The sequence below is a fragment of the Sorex fumeus genome, unplaced genomic scaffold, assembly GCF_029834395.1.
Source record: "Sorex fumeus unplaced genomic scaffold, SorFum_2.1 ptg000008l, whole genome shotgun sequence".
NCBI classification, from domain to species: domain Eukaryota; kingdom Metazoa; phylum Chordata; class Mammalia; order Eulipotyphla; family Soricidae; genus Sorex; species Sorex fumeus.
Window position 1 is genome coordinate 60876641 of NW_026606065.1, and position 14000 is coordinate 60890640.

The 14000-nt window shown below is 31.8% G+C and overlaps 1 protein-coding gene across 8 annotated transcripts in view; it reads left to right on the forward strand.

Moving 5' to 3' along the window:
* The window catches only part of PCDH9 (protocadherin 9), a 1028937-nt gene that overhangs the window by 383332 nt on the left and 631605 nt on the right, over positions 1 to 14000 (forward strand). For 4 of the 8 annotated variants that reach the window (XM_056110067.1, XM_056110070.1, XM_056110068.1 and 1 more), the window contains one exon: positions 7391 to 7492. The exons of 2 other annotated variants lie outside the window; for them this stretch is intronic. In XM_056110067.1, coding sequence (XP_055966042.1) covers positions 7391 to 7492 — 102 coding nt within the window. The remainder of the gene's footprint in view (positions 1 to 7390; positions 7493 to 14000) is intronic. 2 more of the 8 variants (XM_056110069.1, XM_056110074.1) reach the window with 1 other exon arrangement.

The following is a 14000-nucleotide window of genomic DNA, read 5'->3' on the forward strand; positions in this document are numbered from 1 at the left end:
ATATTTCTTGGAATATATAGTGACATAAGTTAGCATCTCTTCTTAAGTGAAGTTAAAAAGCCTTTGATGTTGCATCCATCTATTTAATTTATAGAACTAAGTTGCAATGTGCAAAAATTACTGTCAAAAATAGTGTATTTGCCCAGTTAAATAACATGATTTCCTTTTGTAATTTAAATCCTTTCAATTTAGTATTGTTCTTGAAAATGGCTTTATAGTAAGGTGAAAGTACAAAGAAGGGACCAATAGAGAAGTTATAAAATACAGAACATTAAGGTTTACATGTACTTTTTGAGAAAAATTTTTAGCAACTTGCTTAAAAAAGGTTACATAAAAGGCAAATATAATCTCCACAAGCCACTTAAAGAAAATGTTACAATGTATATAGACCAGCAAAAATTTTTTTATCCTTACTCATGAAATGATTTACATAGTTTCTTGTTGACTAATGACTTAAGATTTCTCCATATTAAGTTAGGAAACTTAGTAGGAAATGTTTATATAGGAATTAATCACTGGATATGGGAAATACATGGGTTTGTTCATGTTTATATGAACTTAGTTAAATTGTTATCACCCCACTGTTTCTGGATCCCGGTACCTGTACATTGAGTAGTCTAGAACACTTATAATTCAGTTCAAGTTCAGTTCAAAGTAGACTGTGTAATACAAATTTAGAGAAAATCTTCTTAGTAATTTTCACACTGGATGTTGTTGTTTAATTATCTATTAAATTCCAAAATTTCTACAGGATCATAAATTGGCTATCCCTCTCTACGCTTATTACTAATTCAAGAAAAAGAGTCACAATTTAATCTAATATAGCTCTATCAAAACTGAAGGATGATTTTTTAAAAATCATGTCTTTCTCTATGTATTCCTGTTTCTACATTTATGGATAGTCCATTTTGAAAATCTGAAAGGTCATTGTGTAGGTAAAAAATGAGTTGAACCAGCATTCTTAGGAAATGGACAATATACAGAGTTGCTAAAACGTTATAGCAATCAAAGATGTTTATAGCAAAAGATTGCTTTTAAATAGCACTAAAGCAATAAACATTGAAAACTATTTCTTGGTTATAGTATTTGGCACCTAGACATTTTATTAAATGGTTTCGATTGTTTGAAATATGTGAGCCAGAGGCTATATTACATTTTAGAATACGATATTAAAAAAAAGGAATTCCTAAGCAAAAAAACAACAACAATCAAATCTTTAATCTGGTACGTTAGTTCAGACCAATAGTTTCATTAATTCAGACCTTGATTCCACATAGATTATTTCCTTAGTCCTCATTTTCATATAGATTCATTAATATTTTTTTTATTACAAAATATTCTTGGTAGTTGACTATTTTGAAATAAATCATCCCTTTTTAGCATATCACAAAACAGTGAATTAAAGTAAATTTTATACTAACACATTTAAAGTAGTCCACCTAAAACAGAAAAATTCACAATAATAATTGCATCTTTAATTGCTGTTTCATCTAGAACAAGGAATAATAAATAATGAAAGCCAAAGGTCTGTATAATGCTCTATACCAAAAGACTATCCAAAAAAAACTTGCTCTATACCAAAAGACTATCCAAAAAAAGTTGTTTTACTGTAAATCCCATGTAGTACCTATATTACTTATTTCAAAAAACAAAATATTTCAGTGTCTGAAAATAATTATTAATATTATAAAGTAAAATATTATGAATATCTGAATGCTCTAAGAATTCTAGAGTGTTCCAAGAGTCATCCTGTTTAATTGTTTAGCAATTTTAGTCAGAAATCTTCTGAGGAAAGTTTCTTTTAAAGTATCAGGTCTTATTATCTGTAAGAGTATAAATATTATCCATAAACAACTAATTGATTTCATAAAGATAGTACGAAAAGTTAAAAGAAAAGCATGAGTGTGTGGTGCCTTGGAGGTTTTGTAAATGTCAGTGGTGGTAAGTGATTTGGTGACTAAGAATTAATTTTCAAGTCACTAAATGAGGACATAGTTTATAGACAAGATAGAGCAATTTTAGTAAAATGAATAATGAAACCTATATATGTGGTGTCCCCATAGTAATAGATAGAAGTTGATGGCACCAAGTATAGATATTTTTTTGAATTCACATGTAATGTTTGTTTTACATTTTTATGTACACACATAATTGTACATATGTTTTTACTTTTATTCGTGTATATTGGTTTGTAATATTGCAAAATTATCAGGCATCTAACTGTATATACCTCAGCATTTGAATATGCCATATAGATGTTTATTTTATTAAATATTAATTTCCTTCTAGACTTTGAAGTTTTACCCAAAACAATTAAAATGCTTTTAATACTTTATTTAAGGACTCATTAGCAATTTTTGAGTTGGTGGAAGTAACATCTTCACTGCAAGTTTTTAACAAATGGAATGTTTTTTAATGAAACCTATTTCATATAAAAACAGAGCTACTGTCTCTGTAATTTGGCACAAAATTTGTAATGGAGCTATTGATTTATAGCAAATGAACTTGATTTTATAAGAAGGTAGGAGTAATAATATAATAATTAGGGGTATTTCTTGCAATAGAGATTGGTGGAAAATGTTAAAAATAACATTTTTAACAAAGAATACATGTTTCTTATTTATGGCTATTTATAAAACATCTGTAACTTTTAATGATATAGATATTTTCTCTTTGTATCATGGCTCTTCTGTGCTTCTTAGGAAGTTGTATCAAAAGTTTTAAGCCAAAACTTTTAAATACAAGAAGAGTTGGTGTAGTTATTTTGACACATGTATGATCACGATCATTCTGTTGTTTGTCAATTGCTTCGAGCAGGCACCAGTAACGTCTCCTTCTTTCTAGCCCTGTGATTTTAAAAGAGCCATATTCAGTGCTCTTTCAGGGTTAGGAGAATGGACCCACCATTTTTACTGGTATTTGGCATATTGAGTACGACACGGGAAGTTTACCAGACTCTGCCATGTGGGCGGGATACTTTCGGTAGCCTGCTGGGTTCTCTAAAGGAAAAATGAGATAATAAGATGTTGCACAGCCACTAATGCGGCCGTGCGCTTCCGGGAGCTGGGTTTTATAGTCTCTGCGTCTTGGCTATTGATAGGACCAACGTGGCACTGGCGGCAGCTGGTGGGTGTGACGCCTACCTGCAGGAAGATGGGGGATCTGAGTGGAGAAGGCCCAGTCCCAATCTGAGCAGGCTTGGAGATCTCAGTCCCAAGACCTTCATGCCTGGGTTCCTCTGGCAGTTCCTTCATACATGAGGCATGTCTGGATGTGTGGAGAGTGGTCTTAGCATGTCTGTGGCTGGTTCTGGGGTCTTCGGCTGCTGGGACTCTGCTTGGCGGGGGAACTTAACCTGCCTCACTCCAAGGGGCCCTGGTAAGGACAGCCAGGTGCAGGGGCAGGAGACTCTGACACATGTAAGAAATGATAATTTCTCAGGAACTATAATGGATATTTTGAGGAAGAAATATTATTCCACATATTAAAATACAGACATTAATTGTAGGTAATGGGACAAACCAATGAATTATAAATTATACAAACAAATGTATCTGTTACTTTTATTCTGTGTTTGTTGGTTTTGAAGCTTGGACTGCCTGGTTGTGCTCATGGGGAGCCACAGTCCATGCTGAGTATCAAAGTGGTTCAGGTGTATGAAAGATAAAAGCCTTACCTATACTTACCTAAAGCTATACTGTCTTTCCAGATCCTTTTGATTTTAATAATTTTTCTTTGTGGCTGCTGGATCTCTCAAGTTTGATTATGTATGTACATTGCAACATTAAGTCTGATGTGCCAAAACCATCCTAACCATAATTCCTCGTGTAGTCATTCAAGTCAATTAAGAAAACAACAGTTTACAGTGGGTACAAATCTTGAGACTTTCAGAGTCAACCCTCTTTTTCATATAAAGTATATCAAGCTGACTACAAACTTGCTAGGGACATCATTAGTCATAAAATTGTTTTTCTTTTAACTTGTTTTCCTATAATGTAGGCTACGTCTAATAGTGGATTTCAAAATATTTAGTGTACTTTTATTTTTTTCTTTTTTGCTATGTTTTATTGATGTGTAACCCCCAGAGGCTACTTGAATCTTAGGTAAAGGTAAAGGTAAAGGCCCTCCCGTTGATCGTCGATTTGCTCGAGCGGGCCCAGTAACGTCTCCATTGGAGACTTTGTTGTTACTGTGTTTGGCATATCGAATACTCTTGGTAGGTTGCCGGGCTCTCCGATCTTAATACTCAGAAATATTTTAAACTAAAGAAGCAATATTGGTTCACACATTCTTTATTTGACTCCATTCACTGTTGTATAAATTAAGAATTAGATATAGAGAGTTAAGACTTTTATGAGGAAAATCTTAAGGCTAGAGAGACTTATTATTATAGTGATATTATACATGTAATCTACTTTTTAGATTGCATATACTTAGGAAGTTAGGAAAAAAGAACTCACAAAAATCGTTCTTGTCAATGCTGCTGTATACAAAATACTCAAATCATTATTTGGTTGTCATTTGGTATATTAAGTCACATTATGAATTTTCACCATTGAATAAACAGCTAAATTTAATGACTAATGACTTCTGTCCTATCCTCAATTTTACCCTCACACATATTTAAAGCACAGTTAAACTATTTGTGGTTCACAAGACAAGTCATGAGAATTCATATCATCCAGCTTTTGTAGATTTGGTTCCTTCTGTTGTGAATTCATGAAAGCCTGTGGCTCTATGGCTCTATGGCTCATTTCTCAAGACTCTGCGCATGTATTGTACCCATTTTTTTCTTTTCCCCTTAGTGACCTGAGTACATCCATTTCATGTGGTATTTTCATACATTGTGTTGATTCTTTAGTTCTATGTAGACTTTCATTGCTAGAATCAGAGTATTACAGAGACTAATAACATGTATTCTGAACCAGTAAAATGCTGTCATAGCAATCACTCAGCAAATTTCTAATGATCGAATAAATGAACAAAGAAAATGGAATATGTGCATGAAAGAGTAAAGATGACCATCTTAAGGAAGATAATTGCAGAATAGACATAGCTAGAGTCTTGTTACTTAGGAGTGTTTTAATGGGATTTTTATACTAAAGACACTGGATTTATCTAAATGTGATCATCTTCCTGTGTTAAAGATGATTTTTTCCCCTATCTCTCTACAGAGGGTTTTTTTTAAATGGATAGTACATAAAATCTTTTATGTTAAACTTTAAATTCTTATGCATCTACAGAATTTCTTTTTCAGAATAAAATATTATGATAGATTCATGAATTAAATATCACCCAATATATCCATTTCAGTCTGGCAAAGGGAGAATAAATGCTAAAGAGCAGAAGATCATATGAAAAGGCCAGTGAGGTCAAAATTCATTATAGTGCCCTGAGGGCTAGACAAAGACATGTTAACCTAAGCCCAGGGATTCTAAACTAAACTCTGAACTCACATTAGGGTTACCTGGGTATTTTAAAAGTAATGCTACCTGAAATCTAATTTATTCAATGTTAGGTGGGACTCAGTGATTAACATTTTTTTTTTAATCTCCCCAGGTGATTCTAATATATGGTCAGGGAGAAACACTGCTGGGCCACAGGAATTGAGAAAATGTTTCTAGGGAGAAAACCTGCATAATACATGAGATGTTTTAAAAAGATTAATCAGCATGAATAGATATGAGGAGAGGCTAGGGACAGGAACTAAGTGATTAAAATGTCTAGGAACATCACAGATGAAAATAACAGTTTTAGGGTCTAAACATGTTTTCTTTGTACTTCTTTCTTTTTTTTAAAGAAACTCAAGGATGCCACTGAGGAGAGAAAAAGACAGGCTTCATAATTAACAGTTCAGACAAATTGGGCATATTCTAACATTAACACTGGTGGAACATACTTTATAATCTCTAAAAGTTACATAGGTTGCTAAGAGAGGTGAAATGGTGATTACCATTTGTTTAATTATTCATGAAGGAATTCCTAGAAAGGTAAGTTTTGAATAGTGATGGTATAATACCATTTATATAGCAAGCGAGCATAAAATTAGTTTGTTTTTCCATGCCAAAAAGTTTCTAATGTGAATTTGGACTAAAAAATATATCTGAAAGGGCCAGGGAGCTACTACTGGAGTAACATGCTTGTGTTGAACTTAGCCAACCTGGATTTTACTCTGGGCATTGAATATGATGTCCCAGAACCTCTCCAGGTATAATTCCTGAGTGCAGAGGCAAGAACTAGCAACCCCCCAGTACTGCTTCTGATGCAACCCCAAACAATCTTGGGTATAGCTTCCCATGCACTGCTAGAAGTCACTCCTGAGAAATAGCCACTTAACAACCCTGGGTATGGCCTTGTAAGAAACAGAAACAAAAAATGTCTTTGATATTGATTTAATAACAAAATTTTCTTTGAGATGGAGTCGGCATATTTCCTTTGTGAATGCAGCTTACCGATTTTAAACATATGATCTTCTAAACCAAAGGCATGGAAATTACAGCATAATTATGTTATAGTCTTAGAAAAAAGGACAATGATGAACCTTTTTTTGAGATACTGCATTTTTTTATTACTAGAATAGAAACCCAAGAACAACCATAGTATGTTTAATAAGTTACTAACAGAAATATTTATCAACATTTATTGCTTTCTTTCTAATAAGATATATAGGAAAAAGGAGCTTATGGATAGCAAGAAGTGATTAGATCTCATTTTGGGCAAAAAAGTTCTACTGAAGCGTAGGCATACTATCATACTTTTTTTTTACAAAGTATGGACAAATTTTAGTTTAATATATTTTGTTCTATTATTCACCATTTCCAAATGAGTTATTTGAGTTTGTTTGTGTTTTATAAATACCTTTGTTCATTAAAGAAAAAAACTAATATTTTGACTTAAACATTCAAACTCTCAGTTGTCTTTAAATATTGAAAACTATGTAACATCCCAACTTTGGGAAAAATATCCTGCACCTTTATGCTCCATTTTCTTTATCTTTAAGTAGGAATTATACCCGTGTCACAGGGTAACATATGTATAACAGAGATCAACCTTTGACTAATAACTCACACTAGTTGTAGCAGAATATAGGCTTTAGCTACTAAAACTGTCAGTATCATAAATAAATATTGCTTTACAAGAAGAAATCGCGAAAGCAAAAGAATCACAATATAGGTTTCTTTCATCTTACTTAAAATATTTTGACAATTTATTTATCCCTGGGACATTTTTATCCCTCTGTAAATGCTTAGTATTAGTGCATGTACCTATGAGCTAGACCCTTATTATCTCAAATGATACTCCTTTATTAAATTTAGAAAACAACCATGTGTCTCAATAGACACACTAAATGTGGAGTAGTTTGTCACAATTATTTGGTAATCTCTTTCAGTGTAACTCACACAGCAAAAGTGACAATATTCCTGTCACTCCTCAGAAATGTCCCAGCTCTGCGGGTTTCCACATTCAGGAGAATGAAGAAAGCCATTACGAGGTATGCCATATCTCTATAGAGAACTTCTTAGTACAAGCAATTTTTAGTTTCCAGGTGGTTTAACTATTCTGAGTTAACTACTACATTTTCTTTTTTTAGTTATACATTTTTGCTAATACCTTTTTATGAGAGCAAATTAATATTGAAACAAAAATCCAACAATGTGATTTTTCCTTTTAGTATTCATCTGTTAAATATAATGTTCTTGTCATTAAAGACAAACATTAAATTTTACTTATTTTCAAAGAAGAGAAAGTAAGAAGCAACTATATTTTGGAATTAATTGAGCATATTGGTTTATTTTTTTTAATTAAGCTAAAAGCTGAATACAACTATTTGTTGAAAAATTTATTTGCTTCCTTCTTACAGTCAAGGAAGTTATAGGAGATAATGCTGTTTAATATGAACTGGTTGACTTAAAATTATTATTAACGATTACTTTATAAAAACCTCCTTTTATAACAAGGATCATTAATTTTTGTGTTTGTGTATATTTAAAATAAGAATCACTACTTACCTCTTTACATTCCTTAATGAGTTCACCCCAGTAAAATGTAGTGATATATAAATATTTTATTTTTATATTTATATATATATCTGCTTTATAAATCATTAAAAATGGCTGGCTATAGAAATCTTAATGCCTCCTTTCATTTTAAAAATATGTGGTATGAAGCATAACTTAAATTTTACTTTCTTTATCATTTTAAGGATGTAATTTAAAAGTAATATGACCAACTATAAAATAGAAGATTCACTTTTTTCAGTGTGTGTCTCTATATTATAATTACTCATAAATTATAGTTAGATGATTGAAAATCCACAAATATGTATGTTTATATAAGTATGGATAGATGTTGATATGCATACAATTATCTATTAAAGTTAGTTATCACTTCCATTACCTGAAAGTTATTGAGCATTTTTATTATTGTCAGTCATAAAAGTTTTTTCATGTTTTTACCTGCTAAATGAAATTATTATTATTAAAATGTTCAATAGTAATATAGGTTAAATAAATGAACTGAATTAATAGAAATTTGATTGAGTAAGCAACTATTTTTTCTGAAAAAACATAATTGAGGTAAGCAAGAATGATGTGATCCTTTGGATAGATTTCTTCCCTAATTATTCCTTTTTTCCTTTTCTTTACCCTGTATGTGGAATGGGGGGAGTCTGATTACTCATAAATAACCTTTGAGATTACATTTAATATTTTGGTCTTTCTTCTTTGGCCCCACTCACCCCTACTTCATCTTCCCCTTTCTCTCTCCTCCTTTTCCTCCTCTTTCCCTTCCACTTCCTTCTCCTTTTCCTTCTCTTCCTCCTTCCCTTTCTCCTCATCCCCCTTGTCTCTTTCTTTGTTTAAAATCTAAATCACTTGATGGTTGTAAGAAGAAACATTATTTTTTAACCATTATATATTTAAGCACTACTGCAGATTTTCAAGTGTACAGAGCGCTGATCTTTTGGGCTATCATAATGACAGTACAATGGATAAGGCACTTGCCTTAATGGGGCTGACTGAGGATCCATCCCTCCCACCCCATATGGTCCCCTTAGTTCCATCAGGTGTGATCCTGAGCACAGAGCCAGGAGTAAGCCTTGAGCATGGCCGAGTATGGCCCCCAAAACAAACCAAAACAAAACAAAAATAAAAATATCCAGAACTACTTGACTTTAGAAACATCCAGATAAAATACCATGTAATGGCATCTATTTTTTTTAATTTGCAATCCATTTGGCATCTGGAACCATACTTATTATATACTCATATTACTGAAACATTATAAGAAAGGAAAAAAATAGGGTAACTTGCTCAAGGTTAGAGATCAAGCTAATCAATATCAAAATTGGACTCAGATTTTCCAGACTTGGACACAGTTAAATAATGACTCTTCATTTAAGTTTAAAGAAATTGTCAAAGAAAGTAAATCAATTTTTCTTTCTTAAATTAGGTTTCAGTAAGGAATGGAATTTGCATTGTCATATTTAAGTTTTTTTCTCCATGGTTGGTCTTCTCTCATTGGATAAAAAGCTCATCAAAATGCTTAAGGTCAAAGCATAGAAATACTGTGCTTATATATGAATGCAAATTACCTTCTTAAAATTTTTTGATCTAAATAAATGTTTTACCATTATATCTCTGCTAGTTTATTCTATGCCCCTTCATAAGAAACAACATGAAATATAAGCAAAGAGCTTTCAGTGTCTATTCTACAATCTGTAAGAAAATGTCTCACTGTTATTGAAATTCACAAAAAGCTGAATCTCAAAAGGAGTAGCTGTTCTCTGTCACCGTTTTTGATGCTTGAGCTAAACTATTTTTACAAAATGGCCTAGTGTTCAGTGTATGAATTTTTGAGATAAGACTTTCCCCTTGTAGCAATGAAATCCAAAAATCAATGTCAGATGGAAATCTTAGCTCTTAGAGTTAGGGAGATTTGTGGAAGTTTCAAATAAGTATGAATTTTAACCGCCAGATTTTGGAAATATGTCAGTTATCTCAAGTATAAAGTTCCTAGGTGAGATGGTTGATTAAGATATCCTTGGATGGTCCACTGCTATATGTTCAATCAAAATTTGGAAAATATTTCAACAAAAGAAGTATTTCTGAACTTTGAAAAAATATATATAACAGGTTTTTCTGGGTATAGAAATTCAAGAGTTAAATTATTATAGATTAAATATGAATTCCAATCATGTCATTTGATGGAAATATTTGATAGAATAAAGTATATAACTGGAAAGGGTGATAAACATGTTGGAAGAGAAGTACAATTTACTAAACTATTATTGTATGATTTTTACTTTTATTTAGTAAACATTTGTTATGTCTCCTCTCTTACATTCAAATTCTTTGTTTTTTAAATCACTGTGCGATACAGTTGCAAGCTATCATGTTTGAGTTATAATCATAAAATGATCAAACACTGACCTCTCCACCAGTGCACCTTCCCCACCAACAATCTCCCCATTATACCCCTCTTTTCCCACCCTCCCCCTGCCTCCATGGCAGACAATTTTCCCCATATTCTCTCTCTACTTTTGGGCATTATGCTTTGTAATACAGATACTAAGAGGTTATCATGCTTTGTCCTTTATCTACTTTCAGCACATACCTCCCATTCCTACTAATTCCTCCAACCATCGTTTTCTTAGTGGTCCCTTCTCTGTTCCAGCTGCCTCCTCCCCCACCCCCCCACTTCCAATTATGGAGCAATCTTCCTGGCCCTTTGTCTACTGTCCTTGGATGTCAGTCTCATGTTATGTTATTTTAGACTCCGCAAATGAGTGCAGTCCTTCTATTACATTCAAATTCTTAAATAGGTACATAGTCTTTAAGTATAACCAGCCATAATTCCATTAAATGAAGAATATATGAATGAAGTTTGGACTTTTGTGAGCAAATCAAAAGCACACCTATAGCTAAAAGTACAATGCAACTATATGTTTTTACTGTAGTTAGAACACTCCTTTTAAATCAGTATCGAATGGAGTTAGAGGAAAATGGTAACTTTATTCAAATTAAAGGGAGAGTAAAGCCAAAACTTTATTTTTTCTAACTTTGTTTTGATCTACCTTTTTTTTCTTATTTATTTCCCGTCCTTTCTGACCTAGACTACACTGAAGTATGTATAACAGACTCGGTACAATAAATACTATATAAAATATTTTATTTTATTTATTTTTATATAAAATATTTTAATATAACAGTCCATACTTGTATCTTTCTGTTCTTGTTTCAATATCTAGTTGTTATACAAATCTATTGTGCTTTTAATTTAAAAGAAGTGCTTAGTTCTCAGAATATTTATTATGGTTGATGTCAGGTTTTAATTTAAAAACCAGAAATATTATGTAATAATTTTATGAGGAATAGCATTTATAAATTAATAAAAAATTAAATATGATTAACAGATTTTTACTGTGAACTTTGTTTGCAGTCAGTCTTTTTCTGTATGAGAGCATTCTTTAAAAAACAAGAAGAAAAATTTGAAGATATTTGTATACACATACATATTTTATGTACATAAATGCATATAAAAGCTTTCTGAGAATAATTTCAAATATATATATTTTAAATTTCAGTAACATAGAGAACTGTCCTTACATTCCATAAACTAACAAACACAATCATACATACACCATACCTCATTACTTACAATGAATCTTTACACATTCAAAAGGTAGGTGAGAAAGCATGTCAGGTGACCAACTGGCTCACTTAATAAAATACTACTTATCTTTTTTTCTGGATTGTTATTATAAAATTCCAAATATGTGCTTCAGTGGAATAAGAAATAATATTCATCATGGACAGCAGTGTCAGAGAGGTAGCCCATGTCCAACAGGGAAAATTCAAAGTTCAGATATACTCTTTCACATACAATTGGCCTTGCAACCAGTTTTTAACCAATCACAGGACAATTGCAAATTCCTATTCAAAAAATAATTCAGAAAATTATATTAAAGATATTGAAAAATCTCCTTGAGGTTACCTGACATATGAAAATTATACTGAGATACATTTCTCTGAAGAAACTAATTAAAATATTGTCTGATCATCAATTGGTTGGTAAGCATATATAAATTTGAGAAATATTACTAAAAACTCAAATAATGTTAGTAAAGTTTTACTTACTAAAATTTCAAATACTACATATACTCGTTTGTGGTATCGGTGTTTAATTATAGTTTTATAAATATATTTCATTTTTTGTTCATGCTATTCATATCATTTTGTTTGTGTTTGATTTGGGGCCACACCTAGTTGTGATCACGACTTATTCCTAACATGATGTTCAGAGATTACTCCTCATGCAGCTCATATAGGTACATGCAAAGCAAACGCCTTACCTTTACCAGCTGTATGATCTCTCCAGGCCCTTGAATTTTTTAAAAAATATATAGAGAGCTATATAATATATGTGTCTATATAATTATATAGAAGTTTATCATTTTTCTCTTGCTTTTGATAAAGTTTAAATTAGGACTATATGTATGTACCCTAATTAGGTAAACAGTTGAGTACTAGATATTAATTACTGCTTCTTGTCTACAACCTGAAGTTAGTGCTGTTCTTGAGGAGGAAAAAAATCATTACCCCTCGCCTTTTTATTGGACCCTTAAAAATTAGGATAAAACCTACATAAGAGTTAAAAATTTAATACTCCTTCTGTCTTTTCCTTCTTTCTTTCCTTCTTTTCTTTTTTTGGTCCTTTCTTGCCTTCTCTCCACAAATATTTATCCAGTAAAATATCACATACAATATTCTGTTAGAGTTAAATATATCCAGTAGAATATATCTTGGGCTGGAGCCATAGCACAGCGGGTAGGGCGTTTGCCTTGCAAGAGGCCAATATGTCTGACTCGAGTTCGATTCCTTCACCCCTCTCAGAGAGTCCGGCAAGCTATCAAGAGTATCTTGCCCGTACGGCAGAGCCTGGCAAGCTACCTGTGACATACTCGATGTGCCAAACACAGTAACAATTGTCACAATGGAGAAGTTACTGGGCCCGCTCGAGAAAATCAATGAACAACAGGAGGACAGTGACAGTGATGGAATATATCTCGGATGATAATCTAAATGTCTACTGTTTCACATTCAATAATTACTATAAATCATAATTGGTACTGAAAATTCACAAATATCTAACAGGAGCAATTTAACCTCATAGAGGAAAAAAAAAGAAATACTAATATCAGATTTGAAGGAGCAGACCAGGTGAAAATCAGGGGTGGTGTGATGTGTAATTTTGAAAAACTGAAAAGTTTTCTCAGATAAAATATACATGTGAATCTCAGATACTTGTAAAAGCATCACAGCTTTCAGAATTGTATCATGTTATGTCTGTATACAATTTCAGAGTTCTTTCCTCTCCAAATGAGAGCTTACTTCTAGCTCAAGCATCAAAAACTTTGTCTATTAAATAATAATTTAAATAAATAATTATTTAATTTAGATAGTAATTTAAATAAATAATTTAAATAAATTCACAATGACAATAGTTATCAAATTTCCCTTTCTTGGTTAATATGTATCTAAACACATTCTTAATTAAGAACAATGTCTATGTCTTTCAATGTACGGTCAATATAACTGGCATTAAAGCTTCTTAATAACTACAACCTCAGACATTCATAGATATATTTATATACGTTAAATTTTAAACATATATTAAATGATGTAATTCTATGTACAATACATTTTATGTAGGAATACTTTTATGTGTTAATGTTAATACTTGATTTTACATATAATCATTAAAAGCCCCTTATTAGTAAATACAGTATACATTTGTTTTCCCCAGAAACAAAATAATATTTGAACAGTTTTGGTGATTTTATAAATTACTTCACTGGAAATTCATGGTAAATATTTATGTTAAACTTTCTGAGTTCATGCAACAAATATAAATTTTATACCAACTCAATGTATTTTATTTCAATTACTGCACCCTGTATAAAGAAAGACCATCACCTTCCTTTTCTTTTTTATTAAACA